This window comes from Arvicola amphibius, chromosome 12 (genome assembly GCF_903992535.2).
Source record: "Arvicola amphibius chromosome 12, mArvAmp1.2, whole genome shotgun sequence".
Lineage (NCBI taxonomy): Eukaryota > Metazoa > Chordata > Mammalia > Rodentia > Cricetidae > Arvicola > Arvicola amphibius.
Window position 1 is genome coordinate 137,049,252 of NC_052058.2, and position 21,466 is coordinate 137,070,717.

The window sequence follows — 21,466 nt, forward strand, 5'->3', positions numbered from 1 at the left end:
GTACACACACACACACACACACACACATATATTTGAAAGAGGGTCTCATTATGTAGATCAGGCTAGCTTTGAACTCATAATCCTCCTGCCTCAGCCTCCTGAGTGTGGCACCGTCTCAGGCTTAGATTCGTGTGTGTAACATATACAAAGTTAAACCCCAAATGTGAAACGCCAAGTTTTGAAACATAAAATCTAGGTATGTTTGTGAGTTCAGTCCAGGAAAATATTTCTTAAAACGCAACACAAAAATGACAATCACAAAGGAACCGAATTTTCCTGCTTTACAACTAAAGGCTTCTCTGTGACAAGCAGCACCCAGACAACATGGAATGATGAGGCCCAGACAGAGGATGCTAGGATGGTAGCGGATAGCAGTTTAGAATAAAGAACAAACAGCCTACGAGGGAAAATTGATGAGACTGTGTTGCGGGAGCTCCTTCCGCTCCTTCAGCCAATAGCTGCTGAGATACCAGCCCATTAGGGGCGTGGTCTCTCTCTCTTTAAAAAAAGCTGCCACTGCCCTCCACGCTCTCTCATCCTCCCACGACAACACGCCATGTATGAAGTGATGGCATCCAGAAGGAAGGGCGCCTCTTCTAAGCCCCATGAGACTGAGTCAGTTCGGTTGCCATGGAGAGCAAGAGGGAAAGTCTGGCAGGTGTACTCTTCCCCCACCACAGGTACACATGCTAGAGAAAAATCTAGCTTGTGCTGCAAAGGGCACATGGCTGTTGAGTGCCCACTGCTACGCCGGAGAAACTGGAAACAAGCCAGATCCATTCACAGGAGACATGACAGCGGCCCCTATCTACACGGTATGGACTCAAGAAGGTGGGTGGGGAGAGACAGGCATTCATTGCACTGCCAAGGGGCAAACTTTTATGTAAATTTTGATGAGGTGTGCAGCTGTGCAGGGGAATGGCCTAAGTCTCCCCACGACCAAGGCTGCCTCTAGGCAATCACTGAACCTGTAGAGGGAAGGAGGGAACACTGAGGGGTTTTATCTGGGTATGTGGCAGGACATTATAATAAAGCATGGTCTAAATGCTTTACCCCCAAGGTTTCTGTGTTCAAAACTTAACCTCACGCAGAAGACCTGGGTACCATCCAAGCTCCCTCATAGCAGCCCACAACTATCTGTAATTCTAGTTCCAGGGGGTATGGTGCCCTCCCATCTGCATGTTCAGTTCCTTGAGATCTTATGCCTTCACTTGACCTTTGTGGACTTCTGAATACACATGGTACCCCTAAACTCATGCAAGTCCACACACACACATAAAATAAATAAATAAATAAATACATACATACATACATAAATACATAAATAAATAAATAAATAAGATTAAACTTAACCTTAAATGTATGTGTTAAAGGCAGTTGGAGGTAGGTTTCTTAGAGGTGGGGGTGGTAAGGGCTAGATGAGGCCAAGTGGGTGGGATACCCTCCCCTATGAGAGCATTAGTGGCTTTTAATAGAAAAGGAGACATGAACTCAGACACTGCTGTGTCCCATCATGTGATACCCTCTGACTTACCAAGACCAAATGCCACACTTCTGGACAGCCCGGTATTTAGAATCATGGGCCAAATATGCCTCTTTTATACTTGATACATTTCTGGATCTCAAGAATTTTGTTAGAGCAACAGGAAGCAAGTGTCGTGGCTAGACAAGCCTAGAACTACTATTATCACACCATTCTCATCTCGTGTGTGTGTGTGTGTGTGTGTGTGTGTGCGTGTGTGTGCGTGCGTGTGTGTGCACATGCGCATGCTGAACTTGTTAACTAATTCTCAGGGCAGGATGTACATTATCAATTCTAAGATTCTAGGATGTGCCAGCAGGTACATGGGACAAGGGACACCTGAGGCATCCATCTAAACAGCAAGGCTTCCTTGACTACAGGTCAGCCACAGTGCTTCAGGTACCACCGCATCTCTGTCCTCTAGCAAGTGGACTGCACTGGGAGCAGAGGATGGACCACATCAGGTATGGAAGCCAGAAATCTAGTTGTGAGAATGCTGCTCAGTCCCTGGCATTATGGGGTTCCCATGTCCTTCTCTCTAAAACAAAAATAAAGAAGTCCACACTGCTAACCTCACACAGGGTGGAAGACAATACAATGTATGAAAAGAGCTGTGCATACAAGGCCACAAAGGATGACACTCAGAGAAACCCACCAGGTTCCTATGCAAATAATAATAATAATCACACTATCAGGTCTTATCCTGCCCCTAGGTTGCTTTGGTCATGGTACATTACTTCTCATGCCACAGGCTCTCTCCAGAGGCCCCTCTCAATTTGACCACCTCCCCTGCGGCCTTGATATAACAAGAACACACAATAATTTTATTCAGCGCTTCCGTGATTACATTATTCCTGGGAAGTTCCTGTAGCCAGTTGCCGATTGATTGCTGAATCACATCAATGCCCGAAAGGAAGCTATGAATTCTCTCTCTGTCTCTCTGTGTCTCTCTCTATCTCTCTCTGTCTCTGTCTCTGTCTCTCTCTCTCTCTCTCTCTGTCTCTCTCTCTGATTCTCTCCTTTCCTTCTTCCCACTCACCTATCACGAAGGCTTTGAGAGCTTTCTTCAGGTATCCCCATACAGAGAAACTGCACTTGCTTCCACTCACGCGGTTTGCTCTTCCACCATTGCCAGGCTGCCTTTCTCACAGCCTCATCCTTCCCTCATTCATGCACATCTTCTCCTATGGCACATTTACCACTCCTCACCACATTCTCCTCTCATGTCGATCCCAATTCCAAGCTCTGAAAACAACCTGTCATTTCCAGGTGTGGGCTCAGCCAGCGCTCTTTCCCCAGGCTGCTCGCTCAGCCGCTGACAAACTGGCTCTCCAGCCTCCTGTAGGAGGCAGCAGAACCTCCCTCAAGCCCCTCGCTCAGACACTGGAGCGACTGGGATGCTTTTAGTGCCCAGATGAGGTCAGTGAGTCCTGGTCTAGCAGTCCACTGCGAGCAGACAGTCCCCTGTCTCCAGACCTTGGAATGGAAAGCACACAGCAAGACAACCTGCAGCATGAAGAAAGGAGCTGCGGGTTCCTGTGAGGGGAGAAGGATTGCACCTGTTTCTCCCACAATGCACCTGAGCCCTCCCTAGACTGCCCCCTAAGGAGGTGGCTTGGATTCTTTTGTGTTCCAGCACCTGTGTTTGGTAGGGGTGGCTACAAAATTCTTGTTAGGAGGGGAACTAGGGCAATAAACTGGGTGGGCGGTACATGGGGGGGGAGGAGGCTGAGAGGGCTGTCACATCTTAAAGGTACATTTCCAGGGTGCATTGCCTTAGACCTTAAAATGTCTGTGGTGATTTTAAATAATGAGATTGCAGCTCATGGAGATGAAGAGTGTCTTTAGCATTAACCTTTCCAAAAATGACCCCATCTGTATCATAAATGATTTCTTATCTAGCCTCCCAGACACCTAGCAGTCCTTGCTCTTCAAAATTAAGGTTTGCTTCTCCACGTACTTCACAGAACTTCATATAAACATTCAAAAAAGTTACACTATCTATATTGGTGTTTGTATTGCAAAATTTCTATAACACGCCAGAAAAGACTGGTTACTCTATCTCTATTAATGTCTGTGGTGACGAAGGATCCTGGTCCCTAGGACTTTTGTATCCAGGTGTGGTAAGAAGGTGGGGGGGCAGTATATGTGTGGCCAAACATCTGTGCCTACATCATTACCACATGTGCAGCTGTTCTAGCTGAGGTTATTAACACCAGACCCTCAGATGCATCCGAGCTCTTCCCACTTTCTCGGTTGCTGCCCACCCTTTACTTGTAACTGCCCCATCCAACACCTGTGAATGTCTAAATTGTGTGTTACATTTATCCTGTGGAGGAGGTGCATGTGCTTTGGAGGTCAGGAGAGAACCTATAGGAGTCTGTCCCCCTTTTCTGCCACGTAGGTCCCAGACACCGAACACAGATCACTAGGCTTGGCAGCTACTATTTTACCTCCCGAGCCACCTCAGCACACCCACACCTAAAATTTTGCCCACCCAGCAAAATAATGGATATCCCTCTTGAGACAGAGGGAGAGATTGAAAATACCCATAATCCAATGCTTTTGCTTTGTTACGGCAAATGCAACACATCACCCAAAAAGGCTCCATTGCCCTTGAACATCCAGAGGCTACTGTCTCAGTGACTGTACACGCAGTGCCTGACTCAGACACAGAGAGATGCCCCCAAATCTTCCAGAATGAAGAAGCTAATCCTTCTTACTGAAAGGTATTTTTGCTGACTTCAGAGACAGTCACAGGGTGCTTGCTGAACCATGCCCCTCGGTGTAAGCCACAACTGTCAGCCTAAGATATTCTAAGTCACTGTGCTGGAAGCCGCACAAATGGTGGGCAGGGTGGCAACTCGGCAAGTGACTAGCATGGCAGTCTTGGTGACAGAGCCCAGGTAGACAGGGTCAGAATCAAATCGAGCTGCTGGACAGTGTATGTGGTTGTGTGGGGAGACAACTGTCATGTATGTAGTGTCAGAAGTCATGTATTGAGGGATGGCGATGACAGGGAACATGGGTTTATTTTTCTTACCCTCAACAGAGTAGAAACTTAAAAAGTAAGGAGGTGAGGGCATAGGGGTTCGGCTGTCCTGGTGGGATTTGGAGGTGGTGTGATACAGGGGAGAACCAGGTCACGTGGTAACCTGGAGGCGGGGCCATGCTCTGTGCTGGGGCAGCAGAAGCTAAGATTGGAGAAGGGTATGTTAAAAGCAGGGAGAGCCAGGGCTCTGCGTTTATATACAAATTGTTTTCATTTCCTTAGCACGAGTAAGAACACGATCAAGACGGAGGCACGAGTTGGCTTTTCATATCTCCAGGTTTTTAAGGAAACTGTCTTGGTTTCTTCCCCCACCCAAGCTTTTTTTGGAGACAAAATACCTTTAATGTAAGAGCACACACTCTTGGGAACTCACTGGTTTCTTGAAGAATGTTGATCTCCTCGCCTGGGGTTTAGCTTCCCTTGGATTATTTGGCTTAGTGTAGCTTGATAAATTAAATCAGGTACATGAAAGAAGGTGTTCCAGTCTGTTTTGAATTAGAATTGGGTCATTATAATAAAACCACAATGGCTTCCTATATAATTGAATAGCAAGGAATTTAGGGGGGATAATTATAGTATAGCATATTATGGCTATTCCACTAATCAATTCTGATTTTTATGACTTTAAAAATCCTGTAAATACTGAGTAGAAAATGTCACAGATTTGTGTTGGGTTTGACCTGGTGAGGACAATCTTTAAACACTAATTTTTTTAAAAAAACGTATCATTTCTTCATCATCTTCTCTTACAACAAGAATAGGCAATATCTCACCCAGAAAGATCCAAAGACTGGCCTTTTCAGTTACTGACTCGCCACTGTCAAAGTTTTGGGAAATCAGATACCCATGTCCTCATCTTTAAACCCTGTTTCCTGACTACTCCGAATGAATGCCGACTGCTATGCCCCTTCATCAGGGGCAGGGCAGGGATCACGGGGGACTGAGCTCCACAAAGGAGACTTGCTCACTGCTGTGGAATAATCCTTCTGTACACTGTGAATATGTATTACTCTCATTGTTTAATAAAGAACTGACTGGCCTATAGTTGAGCAGGAAGAGATTGGGTGGGAGAGGCAGACTCAGAGGATGCTGGGAAGAAGAAGGGCAGAGTCAGGAGTCACCAGCAGATGCAGAGAGAAGCAAGATGGGCATGCCACACTGAGGAAAGGAACCAAGCCACATGGCAAAGTGTAGATAAGAAATATGGATTAACTTAAAATGTAAGAGTTAGCTAGTAACAAACCTGAGCTATTGGCCAAGCATTCATAGTTAATATTAAGACTCCATGTTGGTTATTTGGGAACTGGCAGGAGGGAAAGAAAAGTGTGCCTACAACTCACTGCCCATATTGGTGGGCTCCTCCTGACCTCCCCCAGGTTGTGGTCTTCTTTCCCATGCCATGAGTGCTTGGACAGTAGGACGTCATCATGCTCCAGTCTATAGGGATCCGAGAATCGTAGCCTGACACAATGGAGTTCTGGGTCCCCTCAGGTTGTTGGCTCTGTTCTGGCCTCAGCTAGAGAATAGGACATTTTGCCATGGCTGTGGTATGATGTTTCAGAGAGTATCAATATCTTTAAGAGAAAGGGGATTTCTGCCCCAGGAGTCTCTATTAACGCTTCAGAATGGCATCAGTGTGGCCTGATATGGCGGGGTGGGGAGAGGAAGAGCAGGGTAGTGTGGGAGGCAGAAAAAGATTTAGGGGCTTGGAGGCCTTCACACAAGCAAAGACTACACGAGGCATGAGACGCTCAACATCTGCATCTTATTCTGGATTCCAAGACCCTTCGTCATCAGCCACATACATAGCTCTGGGCTCTTTTCCTGGCTGGCAAATTATTCCTGTGTAAACTCCATGTACCACACCGGGGGCAGGGAGGGCAGTATCACAGGCAATAGCATTTAACCAAACCTCACTAATTCAGTACCAGCCATTCAAACACTACCAAAAACCAAAGCTCTTTGACTGCCAAGTCGATTATATGGGATTTTCTGCCAGCATCAACTGAGTTCCTTAGAAATGCAGGATGGAGCCGGGCGGTGGTGGAGCACGCCTTAAATCCCAGCACTCGGGAGGCAGAGGCAGGCAGATCTCTGAGTTCGAGGCCAGCCTGGTCTACAAGAGCTAGTTCCAGGACAGGCTCTAGAAACTACAGGGAAACCCTGTCTCAAAAAAAAAAAAAAAAAAAAAAAAAAAAAGAAAAAAAAAAAAAAGAAGAAGAAAAGAAATGCAGGATGGATAATCTATAATTTAATATGGACACTTAGACATGGAGTATTCCTAATCAGATAAGTAAGACCTCAAATGGGACTATACAAAAGATCAACGAACCCACTATAATTGCTGAGCTAAACAGATAAATGGAGGAAACCAATCAAGGAAGCGTTTCTCCAGCCCCCTCCTCCACTAGGTATTGGAAGAGTTCTTCAAAGGCTAAGCGGGGCTCCCACGACCATCTGTGCAGATCAGTCCTGCCCAAGGTGACCCCATTCCCCACAACCCACATTTGTTCTAGGGCCCAAGAGCTTCACCACTAGCAAAGCAGCACAGGGCGGGCCCACGAGGAGCCCTCCCTTCCTCGGAGGAAGCCATCCATCACAGCATGTCTTAAGTTTTCAACAGCAACGTTGTGTTAAAAATGACTGTGCCAGTAATTGCAAGAAAACGCCACAAAGCGATTCGATTTATACGTCTCTCGGAGGAAGAAGTATCTGTAACTGTGAAAAGAAAGAAGAACGTCTTAAGTCAAGCCTATTCGAAGAGTCCAAGCTTGTGTAGCATCGACGGGTCCGGAATCTGCCTTAGTGCTTTGATGCATCCACACTGCTCAGAGAAAGATCTAAGGAAGACCTGCGAAGAGCCGGATGAAGGGAGAAGGCAGTTGTGGTCCAAGTGCCAAGCCCCAGGCCCAAGGGCTCCAGGACTAAATGATGGAGACTGCCAAGGGGCTGCCGGGAGTTCAACATCACACTGAAAGCAAAGGGAAAGACAGTGGATGCAGGGACAGCAGGGAGAGACGGCAGAGAAACAGAGTGAACTGGGGTGGGAAACACAGTTTGAAATGAGAGGAAAGCGGCAGTCATGAACTATAGATAACAATGGTCCACAAAATGAGTCACTGTTGTAAATACACTGAACTGGGAGTGGGGACAGGGGATCGAATACATACTTCATAGACATGTGTACGGGGTGGGAGAGATGGTTCGGGGCCTGAGTCACGCTGCTCTTGCAGAGGACCCAAGTCAGGTTCCCAGCACCCATACTGGGTTGCTGACAATTGCCGTATCTGATGGATCCCATGCCTTCTTTTGGATTCTAGGGGTGCCTGCCCTCATATGTGCACACCTACACGCTGAAACTCTTTTGTAATAATAATAATAAATCCTTTGAAAAGTAAACCTGTCTGAAATAGAGTAAAATGCAGACACATATACTCAATGGCCATGTGGTATCAAGACACGCCTTAGTGGAACTAATAGACCTAATAATTGAAAAATGCTATTGAAATTACCCCCCCAAAACTGTCATACCAGCTCTTTGGGGGAGGGAGGGGGAAGATGGGCCATGAGTAAGAACATACAGGTACATGACCAGACAGATAGAAGCAAGGTGGGTTTGGTCATGCTGCAGTAACAAATATCCCAACAAAGCATTACTTCTCATTCATATTATACATCCAATGAGTAAGTTGCAGGAAGCTGTGTTCCTGCAGTGACCCAGCTGATGGGGCAGGACAATGAAAAATTTCACTTTCCGTGGCAGAAGGAAGGACCTCTGAAGACTCACCCTACAGTCAAGGCTTTGGAAATTATACCTATAAATTTGCTCACGTGCCCTCAGCAACCACAGGGAGCTGAGAAATACAGCCTTGCCGTGTGTGGGAAAAGCTACAAATTTTTAATGAATTAGTTACAATTTATTTTTAAAATCAATTAAAATTAATTTTAGTTTGCATGGATGTGCATGCATCTGAGCAGAGATCAGAAGAGGCATGGGTCCCTAAGAAGTGGAGTTACTGCAGGTCGTGCGCCACCATGTGGAGGCCGGGAATTGAACCCGGGTCTTCTGTGAGAGCAGCAGGCACTTTTTGTCCCTCAGCCTCAGCTGGAAAGGCTGAGAAGATGTCAGGAGGATCTTAGGACTTTCCCTACGTAAATATTCAACGACAAAAGAGAGTGGCATGTTCTAAGACGGAACCGCTGGGGGAGCTGTTCTCAAGAATCTCATATTGGCAGCGATAGAATCTTCCGGAACAGTATTCAATACACTTCATAGAGAAAACTGGCAAAAACAGCGCTTTACAGTTAGAATAGGACACTGGGTACTGCAAAATCCCAACTGAAGTTGAGTCCTTCATGCTTCAGGTCACGGGACAACCAACCAAATTCTAAGAGAAAGAGGAAACCCCCAAGGAGAAATATGAGAGGCAGCTTGGAGCAAATGCAGTCCAACACCAGCTCTAGCAGAAAAGATGGGCACTGAACAGGACCACACAGGTAAGTCACCGGACAGATGAAAGCAAGAAGAACTGGTCTGGTGGAAATTCTACAAATAGAGAACAGTGGTCTGACAGGAGTAGTGGCTCGTCCATGAAATTTCTAGCAGTCGAAAGGCTGAGGCAGGAGGATCACCAAAGTTCAAGGCCAGCCTAAGCTACACTGTAAGACCCTGTCTTGGAAAAAAAAACAGTCATAGAAATGAAAAATGCTTTAGGACCATCAATGTAACCAAGGGAAGTGACCGAGGATAGTTTGGAGAAGTCCCTTTCCACGCTATCAGACTGCAGACAATGAGAGTGTAAGATCAAAGGGGAAAAGAAGAACATATGCTGAGCCTTTAGTATTCTGTTGTGCTGCTGCCCACACTAGGGAGGCTTCCTCGCTTCTGCCTGAGAGCCACAGGATTAAGTAGAGCTGGAGGATTAAGATGTGCTAAAATTTTCCTGAGCTCTGCTTGTACTCCTGCCTGTTTCAGCGGAATCCCTTTCCTCTTATCTCAAGAGAGCAAAGGTTTGCAAAGATGTCCTAAGACATGATTGACACCGCTATCCTTTTAAACTGCAAGAGCCCACTTACTAAAGAATGACCTAAGGGCTGTCTGCAATAGCTGCACCTCTACCTATGCTTAAACTGCAATAGAAACTTCCCTTCAGTAGCCAAGGACCTAAGGACCACCCAGGGATGCTCACACAGACAGAATCCAGAGATGACTGATGGTTACATAGACGGAATTCAATACCATGGCTCAAACTATAGAAGCTGAAAAATAAACAAATTGTAGGATGGGGTTGGACTCCAGAGCTTTAGCTATGTCTACTGCCTGCTGGAATACGATACTTGGTATTCGGTTTGTTGAGAACCTGATTTCTATAAGCAGATGATCCACATAGATGCTGTAATGGGAGTGGAATTTACTACCCAGTGGTGGGAATCACTGGGCAATTTGGAACAATAGCTTTAATGTCAGGAGCAGGAAAAAATGTGTGCTCCCCCTTCTTACCCCCATTTGGCAGTGCCCTGAAGTTCCTGGTTACAGCAAAAAAAAGCCAGGAAGGTGAGCGAGCCAGACTGGGGTGTGAAGGGGTCATTTCAGGAGTTGATGGACCGGATGAAGGATGCCCAGACAACCAGTAAAGCACTGATCCCAGGAGGGTCTATGAAGGAGAGCTGCCTACAAGTCAGTGGAGCAAGTGGGGAAGTCTATTCTCAGTGTGGCTAGGGCACCATCCAACCAACCTATGCCTCACACACAGCAAAACATGAAGGTGAGGTCCCCATTCTCAGTCCTGATGTCCTGCCTGCGACATCAGAGAACTCCAAGCACTCTGAATGCCAGGACCTACACCACTGAAGGTTATAATCTGTTTCCATGATCCAGAAGCTTTTGGCTTGGACTGAGCTTCATTGCCAGAATCCTAGGGTCTTCAACTTGTGGACAGCCTGCTGTGAGGCTTCTCAGTGCCCATAAAGACCCCCTGACTGTATTTATGTCTATAAGTGTCCTGCTGGGTCTGTTCTCTAGAGACCCCTGGCTAACACAGAATAGGAGATGTAAAACGACCTCTGCGTTACAAAGGATCAGCTACTAAAGAGTCCCTACTGCTAGAAACTGACTTTAGCAAGACCACGGGACACAAGATCAGTAGCAAGCATCAAATTCAGATATAACAATAAGAGATGATTCTAAAGTATTATGAAAATAAATGGGGGAAAAGGATAAATAACTCAGAATGTGTGGAGATCTATAAACTGGAAATTACATGCTGATGAAGATAATAAACACTGTTGGAATAAAAGGAGACCTAAGTAGACCTGTTCAAAGTAATGTGTGGGTTCCACACGATCTCAATCAAAATCCCAGCAGGGCCACCATAGACACTGACAAGCTTGTTCTAAAATGTATATGGAAATGCTGAGAACCTAGGATAATAGAAACAAGTTCGGAAAAATAACAAAATCCGTAAGCCGCAGCAGACAAGACACTCGCGTCCAATAGTCTCCATCTCGCTGCTCTGAGGCAGAAGCAAGTTCTCATCCCAGCACCCCTATTCCCTACAGAGACCTCCACTGGGGGCAGGGCAAGGTCCCCTTCCCCTACTTCCAGTCACTGCTGTGACTAGACCATCACCCTCCCACCATGGTCATCAACCCTGTCTCCCTTGAGCCTTCTGCCATCAGCTTTGACAGCTCCTGCCTTGAGTGTATTTTGCAAAAAGGATCAATAAGAAGTTTGGGAGAAGCTGGGCGGTGGTGGCGCACGCCTTTAATCCCAGCACTCGGGAGGCAGAGGCAGGCGGATCTCTGTGAGTTCGAGGCCAGCCTGGTCTACAAGAGCTAGTTCCAGGACAGGCTCTAAAAAAGCTGCAGAGAAACCCTGTCTCGAAAAATCAAAAAAAGAAAAAAGAAAAAAAAGAAGAAGTTTGGGAGAGCCTTTCTTCTGTCTTCAACTCTTATCGGTATCCGGGGTATCTGCATCTACATGAGGAAGAGCCATTGACATTGGCTAGCTATGCTAGCCAGCCTTGGCTTAAGTTCCTGGACTTCATTCCATTTGGCTACTCCATAAACAAATTTTCCATTGCCTCTTCTCATCAAGGGACAGTGCACAAGGATGAGACTTCACAGTCCAGGCCACCCCAGGCTTGAGCCTGCACCTTAGAGAAAACATCATTCCCAAACTTCAATTCACATCTCCTTGGAGGGCTTTATGTAAGTAGACCTTGTGTCTCACCGAGTAAAGATTCCAAGAAGTTCAGGGCCTTGGGGCAGGAGACCAAAGACTTCATAACCCATTAGCTTATAAAATAGCAGGACGGTTTGGCTAAATGTTTCCCGATGGTTCATTGTTAGAAGCTGGATCCTTGGGGCTGGAGAGATGGCTTAGCAGTTAAGAGCACTTGAGGCTCTTATAGAGGAACAGAGTTCTATTCCCAGCACCCACACAGCAGTTCATAACCATTTATAATTTCTGTTCCATCCTGCTCTGGCTTCTGTGGTCACCAGGTACATACAGGCAATTTTATATTTGTACATATAAAATAAAAATTAGCCGGGCGATGGTGGCGCACGCCTTTAATCCCAGCACTCGGGAGGCAGAGGCAGGCGGATCTCTGTGAGTTCGAGACCAGCCTGATCTATAAGAGCTAGTTCCAGGACAAGCTCCAAAGCCACAGAGAAACCCTGTCTCGGAAAAAAAAAAAAAAAAACAACAACAACAACAAAAATAAGTAAATATTAAAAGCTTGGGGGTTTAGGAGGCAAGACTTCAGGAGTCCTTGGGTCACTGGTAAAAACCTTCCTCGGGGATTATGGGAGCCTGACCTTTCCTCTTTCCCTTCCACTGGCTTGCCTGTGGTGAGGTAAGTGGCTCTGTCAAACGGCACACTCCTGTCATGCTGAGCAGGCTCACCACAGCCCAGAGCAGAAGACATTATTTGATCACACACTTGAAATTCTAAAACTATACAACAAACTAAACCTTTCCTCTTCCAAGTAGATTACTTGAATATTTTTTTATAGTGCCATAAAGTGACACACACACAAGTGGTCCCCAGGGCCCGAGATGCCCTGGAGGCTTGCTGGCTTTTCCAGGAGGTGGTGGTCATACTGTCTCTGTAATTACCTATGGTCTGATTATATTCTTTACATGCAGAGAGAAAGCATACCTGGGCTCAAGCACTAACTCAGACGATCTCAGAAAGAGATCTTAGAGTAAGCAAAGTCCGTTCACGCCCCATTGCAGTGGGCTATGAATGGCCACACAGGCACTGGACACTGCTCCTGAGCAGACCCCAGCATATGAGATGCGTGGACTATGAAGATATGTAATGGAGAGTCACAAGACATAGTTGGTACCAGAGAAGCATCCCTGTGAACCTGCAGCTCTGGCTTCCCCCGTTCTCACGGGCTGTTACTTTTGCAGGTACTAGGAGCCAGAACTTGGCCCATTTCCCCATATGGATAGAGCAGGTGTTTTGGAAACTACTTCCAAACTGAGCATAGGTACATCTCATGTGGCCACCGTCCTTCTTCTCCCCAGGTTGGAGGCATCTGTTTTTAGAGCCTGTGGTCCACAGAAGTGGTTTCCTGCCATAGGCCAGAGCTCTCCACTGTAAACAGTTTCAAAGAGGTCCTTTGATGGCAGCACAGCTTTCAAAACATTTCAGCCACTTCCGTTCAGGCCAAGAAAAGGACTGGGTTAACTGTATTTTTAAGAAGCCACTTTGGATTTTCAGTAAAATAGCCCTTGAAAAAAGACAGACGGCGGGCGGGGGGGGGGGGGGTTAATATAGATAGCATTTCCATGTGCCCTCCCCACTTTTTCTTCGAGACAGATCTCACTGTATGGCCCTGGCTGGCCTGGAACTCTTCGTGCAGATCAGGCTGGCCTTGAACTCACAGAGATCCACCTGCCTCTGGAATGTCGGGATTAAAGGATCGTCATAGTGCCCAGACAATATACTCCCTTTAAAAAGGATCAAATGCTTTATGTAAGAACCATGGGCGATTATAAGATTTCTTCCTTTAGCCGGGTGGTGGTGGCGCACGCCTTTAATCCCAGCACTCGGGAGGCAGAGGCAGGCGGATCTCTGTGAGTTCGAGGCCAGCCTGGTCTACAAGAGCTAGTTCCAGGACAGGCTCTAAAAAAGCTGCAGAGAAACCCTGTCTCGAAAAACCAAAAAAAGAAAAGAGAAAAAAAAAGATTTCTTCCTTTATCATTTAGTTACATTTGCTTGTTTGTTTATTTATTTGTCATTTATATGTTGGTTGCATGAGCATGCCACTATGTGTGAGGAGGAAAGAAGACATTGTTCTGGGGTCAGTTCTCTCCTCCTTCCATATGGGCTCTGGGGTTCTAACTTAAGTCACTAACTTGATGTCAAGGGTCTGTACCCACTGAGCCATCTCACCAGCCCTACGTAGCATTTTAGAAGTCAAACGAATCACCATGTAGACCTTGATGGAGTCACAGCAGAGACTGTAATCATGGTAAGCTCATCTGTGAAGAGCTCTTCCAGCCATTCCTACCCTGCTTTGATTTGTCAGAGGCAGGAAAATGACCTGGCAAAGATGGAAACAGGGGCCCAGAAATCAGAGCTTCCAAAGGACAATCTACAATGGAAGGATGATCCTCAGCATCCAGCCACCTGGATGAGTCAGGAGCTGAAAGGATTCGCTATGCTAATAAATCTTCCTTCCTGTCTCTGGAAGAGGGAAGAGCCCTGCAGCAGGCACCGCCCAGCCTCACCTTCAAGGTCAGCCGCACAGCGTTGCAGTTCTCTTGCAGCGGGTTCAGCTTCAGTGTCTCCCCGAGGTTGCTGCATCCGGATGAGTGGTGCTGTAGCTCGCAGCAGACGCACACCTCCACGCTGTCGAACTTTATCTAAACAGGAACACAGACAAGTCTCGCATCAGCACAGCATTTGGCCTCCGAAGTGTGCTCTGAGGTATGTTACGACACAGCAAGGACACGTGAAATGGCTCCATTGGAAACAGACCACGACAGCTAAAACAATTTCCATTGACCAAGGCCATGAGCGCCACCATGAATTACTTCAACTTCTTTTCTCAAAGCTATCTTTGAAAAAGAAAGCGGAGCTGGAGAGCTGGCTCAGCGGGTAAGGGGTGCCACCTGCACACTGGTATCTGAGTTTGAATCCCTAGAGCCTGGGGGAAGCTAGGCAAGGTAGTACATGCCTATAACCCTAGTGTTCCTATAGCAGAAAGGGAGGCAGAGGCAGGAGAGTCCCTGAAAATCACAATCAAGCCAGTTTGGTGTGTACAGCAACAAAGAACACAGATTCTTAAAATCTATCTTGAGAAACTTCTTCTCTCATGTAATACATTCCAAACACAGTTTCCCCTCCCTCCACAAGAGACACTGTCTTAAACAAGGTGGAAGGGGAGGACAGAGTCCCAAGGTTGTCCTCTGGTGGCCCATGTGTATGTCTTCATACACACACACACACACACACACACACACACACACGCGCGCGCGCACACGCACACACACATGCACAAACACATACACACACACATGCAGAAAGAGAGGAACGTTATTTTTCAAGGAGTCTTTAAGTTGTACGAACTGCAGGTGAGCTACAAGAATAACTCCTATCTGAAAGTCGCTCCGGCATTTACTGTTCTGTGAAGATGAGCTTTGCCTCGTTCTTCTCTCATGGCCAGAAATCTCTTCTCACTCCATCACTCCATGGTCCCTGGACGTCCTTTCCATCCATCAGTACGCAGCCCATCTTAATCTTCAAGGCTCCGTGGGGTTTCCCATCCCCTCTACCCAACAGTCGTTTTGTTCCCCTGGAATCACAGCTTGTTGTCAAACTACATGAACGGTCACTGTCAGGGGATTTGGAATAAATCAAAATAGCCCAGAAAATTAAGGGCCATGGGAGGAAACAAATGCATTCATAGAACTTTGAAAAACAGTGGCAAAGCAGGAAAAAAAGGTATGAGGTTCTCAGCTACAAGAAAAAGAACAGATTTGCCAGTGCCTGAGCAGAAATTGGGATTTTAAAAAGAAAAGAAGAGCAGACCCGGATATAAAATGCCTAAACAGAAAACAGTCACTTAAACCTGTGGGATTTTATTCAAAGCTGATGTAACATGAAACAAATTATTTCCCTCAGACTAGCAGGTGCCCACTTCCAATAAATCCGGACAAACGCTTCACACCAGGTGACTCAAAGTGCCCATGTTATTTTCAGACAAATATTGGCCCGTTGTAACTGTAACAAATGAGTTTTCATCGTATGATGTGCTGCAAAGGATGGTGCCATAGGCATCCATGTATCATGCCTGTCATTTCTAATCACTGGATGTGGGCAGGACGCATCCACCACATCCGCAGAGCTAAGGAATGTGTAGGGATTCATCAGGGGCTGGCTCTTCCTACAAGGCATGCCCCCTGCAGGCACGGAGCTCTGGTCCCCAGATGTCAAGATGCCTTTCCATTTGAGCTGTGTCCCTGGACAAAGCCCACAACCAAGCTCTTCCCCTGAGTTCTTTTTTTTTTTTTTTTTTTTTTGGTTTTTCGAGACAGGGTTTCTCTGTGGCTTTGGAGCTTGTCCTGGAACTAGCTCTTGTAGACCAGGCTGGTCTCGAACTCACAGAGATCCGCCTGCCTCTGCCTCCCGAGTGCTGGGACCCCTGAGTTCTTGTAACTCTCCTGCCACACTGCTTACCTAGGCTTCTAAGTGTTTATCCACAGAGCTTCTTCCTTTACACCTTTGCTTTTCTCGTGTGCAAGCTTGTATTCCCTAGCATCTCCACATCAATCCACAGAGAAACAGCTTCAGGTGCATCCCAGGACACCCTCAATACTGGGGGCTGGGGACTTTGTGAATGGCTCTCACCAGCCACTGTGAGCAAAAGGGATCTTATGGGAGCTCTGTGCCTCAACCTCCTTACCGGGATGATTCTGCACCCTCCTTCCAGAACTAATTACCTTCCAAAGAGACAAGACTAAATTCTGGGGAACTGAAGGGCCCCACCCCAGGCCTCAGCAGGAGATTCATAGAGTATAGCTATGTATCTTTTCCCCCCATTAGTACAAGCATACATGACATTATTATGAAAAGGCTAATAGTTTTCAAATTATCCAAACGAAATCTCTACCAACAAAGGGCATAGCATTCAAGCTCACCTGCATCTTCGCCACTTCTCCCTAGGTGATGCTGGACTCAGACACTGCTGTCTATGGGGTGTGTCATAAGATAGCATCACATTTTAGGAGATGGGGCCGTCTTCAACCTTGCTCATTTTCTTCACCATTCATTTTGTGAAAGAGAACACACACGCAAGTGTTCAAGGCAAACCCATGCAGGCCTCCTCTTCTCTGCCCAGGAAGCTCATCACCTACCTCCTTATTTGGGGGATCACTTGCATGCTTCAGTTTGTATATTTTTACCAATGACACTTTGATTAATTTCACTAATTTTATGCACTCAGAGTGTTACTATATTTAAATGCAGGTGAGTGATGTTTGTTGGCATCCTATTAAATGGCATGAATACATTCTATTTTTATGCCTAACCTACTGATGGACATTTGAGTTGTTCCCAGTGCTTGGTAGTTGTGGTGGTTCGAAAGAAAATGGCCTCCAAAGGGAGTGGCACTATTGGGAGGTGTGGCCTTGTTGGAGGAAGTGTGTCACTGTGGGGGTGGGCTTTGATGCCTCTGGCTTAAGCCTCCCTTAGCATGACAGCCACTCAACTTCCTGTTGCAAGCACGTTGTAGAGATCTCTGCTCTTCCAGCATCACATCTGCCTGTATGCTGTATGCTCCCCGTAATGATAATGACTGGGCCTCTGAACCTGTATGCCAGCCACCCCAATTAAATGTTTTCTTTATAAGAGTTGCTGTGGTTGTGGTGTCTCTTCACAGCAACGGAAACCTAATTAAGACAGTAGTTAAGAATAAAGCTGCTTAGCCATCCTGCATTCCAAGTCACATACACAGCATTTCATTTGAGGATAAACAGACCTCTGAATGGAGCTACTGGGCCTCTAGGGGTCTTTCTGGTAGATCATGCAGGAAAGTTTCCACAGTGTGTGTGTGTGTGTGTGTGTGTGTGTGTGTGTGCGAGCGTGTTTGTGTGTTTGTTCAAAATGAGAGACTAAGCCAAGAAGAATGCACGCAGGCAAGAGATAGAGGAGATTCTAAAGCAATGAGAAAAGAGCAAACAGACCATCTCTGGGACCAAGAGAGTCACACTGAAGCAGATTCCAAAAATGGGAAACAAAGCTCGCCAAAGCCACTGGGGCAGGCTCATATTGACAGAGTCTCAGTCCTTTTGGAGCGACTGAGGAGAATTAGAAAGAGGAATGTAGGACACCAAACACAGCATAATAAAACCATTATAACTTCAGACTCCAAGAGCCAGGACACACACACATGGTTCTGTTAAATATATGGCTTGCAAACCCCACAGTTTCTCATAGTATAAAACTGCCCTTTTCATCCTCCTGAGACAATTACTGTAGGGCAAAAGTTTTCAGCTTTGGTGATGTCCAAACGTTTACTCGTATGTTCCAATCATTGATGTAAGAGCTTTTCCTGAGCCCTAGATGCTAATGATGTTCTACTGATTTTCTCTAATGGCCTTATATGTTTATCACTATTTTTTGATTCACAAGACTTTTTAGTTATTTTTTTTTTTGTGTGTAAGATGCAAGACTTTGGTTGAGGCTGACAATCTGTGCCTAGAGAAGTCTAACTGATCTAATACCTGTGGCAAGGCCTTCTCTTCTGCATTGCTTCAGATCCATGTGAATCCACTTCTGGCTTCACCGGTCTGTTTATCTCCACCGCATGCAGTCTTGATTACTGCCGCTATAATCCAGAAATGGAAAAGAAGTTTTCTCCCCATTTTATTCTTTTCATTTTATTCTTTTCTCCCATTTTATTTCCTCCTCTTACTCCCATATATGCTTCAGAATATGACTGTCAGTGTCTATAAAAATTCTTGCTGGGATTTTGATAGGAGTCAAATAACCCTGCGCATCAATTTAGGAAGAATGGACACTGATTTTTATGTTATGTTTGAATTCAAGAATAGGGCACATCCCTCTACTTCCCTTGATTTATTTCACTGCTGTTACAGAGTTTTCAGTGAATGAGCCTGACACATGCTTTGTTAGATTTATACGTATTTTGAGTGACGAGAAATGATACTTCATTTCACATTTCAGTGTCTTCTTTCTCATTCCCAAGATAGACCAATACATTGAACTGTGGGTTTCCACGTGTCCTGTAACCTTTCCAAACCCATCTGGTAGTTCTTTGTCGGTGTTATCTACTCGCATTGTTTGCTGTCCTTTAGAAACTTTCATTGTGATTTTACACAAAGACGTCAATGCCATCTAAATCGAGTTGGTTTTACATTTTCCTTTGCGATCTCTATGCCTGTAATTTTATTTGCTTGTCCGACTACATAGGCTGGAACTCCCATTGCTGTGTCCATGCTGAGTAAGACCTGGCAGAATAAGCAGGCTCGCTTTGTTCTGCATTTTAGGGGAAAATACTCATTCTCCCAGAACCAACTGTGTTAATTGTAGGATTCTGCAGCCCCGTTTCCAGCTTGAGGGCATTGCCTAGGCCTATTTTTCTAAGTCATTTTTTTTTGTTTGTTTGCTATATTTTTCTCAAAAGTATGAGCTCACTTTCTTAAATTCCTTTAGACATTATTCAGTGAGGAGAAAGCTACTACAGTTGGTGTGTGGAACCTGAACCTGCAGTTGGGTTAGGCACAGTTGTTAGTTCATTAAAAAAAAAAATTAAAAAATTCTTCTGAACAGTCACAACTGCTTTCCAGTTCGGCAGATCAGATCAGGGACTTCTGGCTCCTTTTTTTTTTTTTTTTTTTAAGGGAAAATTGATTTTTTTTCATACAATATTTTTTAAATCTGATAAGTTATTTTTTTAAATCACGAGAGGACGTTCAGTTTTGCCAACTGTCCTTCCTGCATCAGCTAATATAACCATGTGGCTCTGCTTCTTGGTCCTGTTGAAAGAACGGATTAAATTGATTGGCTTTGTAATGATGTGTATAATTTAGAAACATGAATATGTATTTCCTTTTGCTATTTTCAAGGACTTCTGTGCATATATTACTGAGTAATCTTCAGGTCTCTTTTTTTGCATTGTCTGTGTACTTTTGGTTGAATGATACCAGTTTTATCAAACCAACCAAGAAGTGTAACTTTCTCTTCTATATCCTCAAATAGCATGCAGAAATGATATTAATTTTTAAAATATTTGGTATATTTGCCAGTGAAACCTTCTGGATTTGGCTGTTTTGTTCTGGGGAGTCTTGAAATTGTGGTGGATTAATTTTGCTATTCCTCAGGGTCTCTATTATTTTCTGTTAAAATTAATCATATATATTATAAGTCTATGGGGATCTAGCACAGCGTTTTTACATTGTGAATTTCGTTACACCAGTTTACAAATCTGTCATTCCACAAACCAATTCTTTTGTGGTAAAACATTATAAAAATCTACCTTTAGCAACTTTTAAATATACACAATACTGTCGTTTATTATACACACCACTGTGCAATAGCTCGCTAAGGCTTATTCCTTCTGTCTACCTCAGTGGCTCTCAACTTTCCTAATGCTATGACCCTTTAATACAGTTCCCCACATTGTGGTGACCTCCCCAGCCATAAAATAATTTTCATTGCTACTTCATAACTGTAATTTTGCTACTTTTATGAATCATAATGTAAACCATCTGATACTTTTGACGGTCTTAGGTGAACCCTGTGAAAGGGTAGTTTGACTCCCAAAGGGGCCTTGCCCCACAGGTTGAGAACCACTACCTAACTGAAATTGCGTATCTTCTGACCAGCACATCCCTTTCATGTCTCCTGCTATAGGGATTACCATTCTGTTCCTATGAGGTCATTATTTGGATTCCAATGTAAGTGGCTCACATGGTGCTTGACTTTCTGGGCTTAGCTTGTTTCACTTAGCACAGTACCCATGTTTCTTACAAATGATAGAATCTCCATCTTTTAAGGGCTTACAAGTACAATGGGATGTAACCATCGATCTAACAGTGGGCTTTCATGTTGTTTCCATGTTTTTGCTATGAGGAGAAGCGATGAATCCACCTGTGTGTGCCGCCATTCCTTCCAGCACACATAGTTCATATCCTTGGGACACAGACCAAGAAGTAGGGTAGCCAGAACACATGGCAGTTCAATTTCATTTCTGCAGAACTCCTACACTGTTTTACAGAGTGGCTATGTTAATTGTATTCCCACCTGCAGTAAATATATTGATAAAATTGTGCATGATTTCAATAGACTAAAGAAGCAGGCGTCACTTTAAGCCAATTAAGAACAGGAAAAAAGTTATGTTTCTTAAAAGTTCTCACAGATAAACAGCAAGCATTGCTAAATCGGAGAATCAAGGCAGGTACACATCTGGCTCCTGAATGGGGAGGTCTGCAAACCCTCCAGATGTGAGCTTTCCAAAGGAAGACATGGCAGTGTGCTGGGTGTTGAATCAGAATCCCAATGCTGCAGGTTGATTGGAAGATGGTACTTTAGAGATCTTATAGAAAAACACTACATGCAAGAATTACCCAGAATGTTCTTTACAAAGGATAACCATGGGAGGGGTGGCTCTCAATCTCATGTTCGAGGTGCTGGAATCAAAACCCTAATATAATAGTTTTTAAAAGAGACCAGTAAGAGAGTGTCAGGAAGAGGAACAATGACCCAACAGAGTGCGATACAGGAACAATGACATTTCAGTCTGGTGTAGGGAAAAAGTAGTCTACTTACAAGGAGCAAGCTTGGTGGTGGTGTGAACTACTGCAGCCACTATGGGAGTCACTATGGGAAGTCTTAAAACACTAGAAATAG

General features: G+C 45.1%; 1 protein-coding gene across 1 annotated transcript in view; it reads right to left on the reverse strand.

The window, feature by feature from the left end:
• Fam189a1 (family with sequence similarity 189 member A1) overlaps positions 1–21,466 on the reverse strand; it is a 403,077-nt gene that overhangs the window by 51,320 nt on the left and 330,291 nt on the right. Inside the window, exon 4 of the mRNA XM_038313821.1 lies at positions 14,323–14,457. Within this exon, the coding sequence (XP_038169749.1) occupies positions 14,323–14,457 (135 nt within the window). The remainder of the gene's footprint in view (positions 1–14,322; positions 14,458–21,466) is intronic.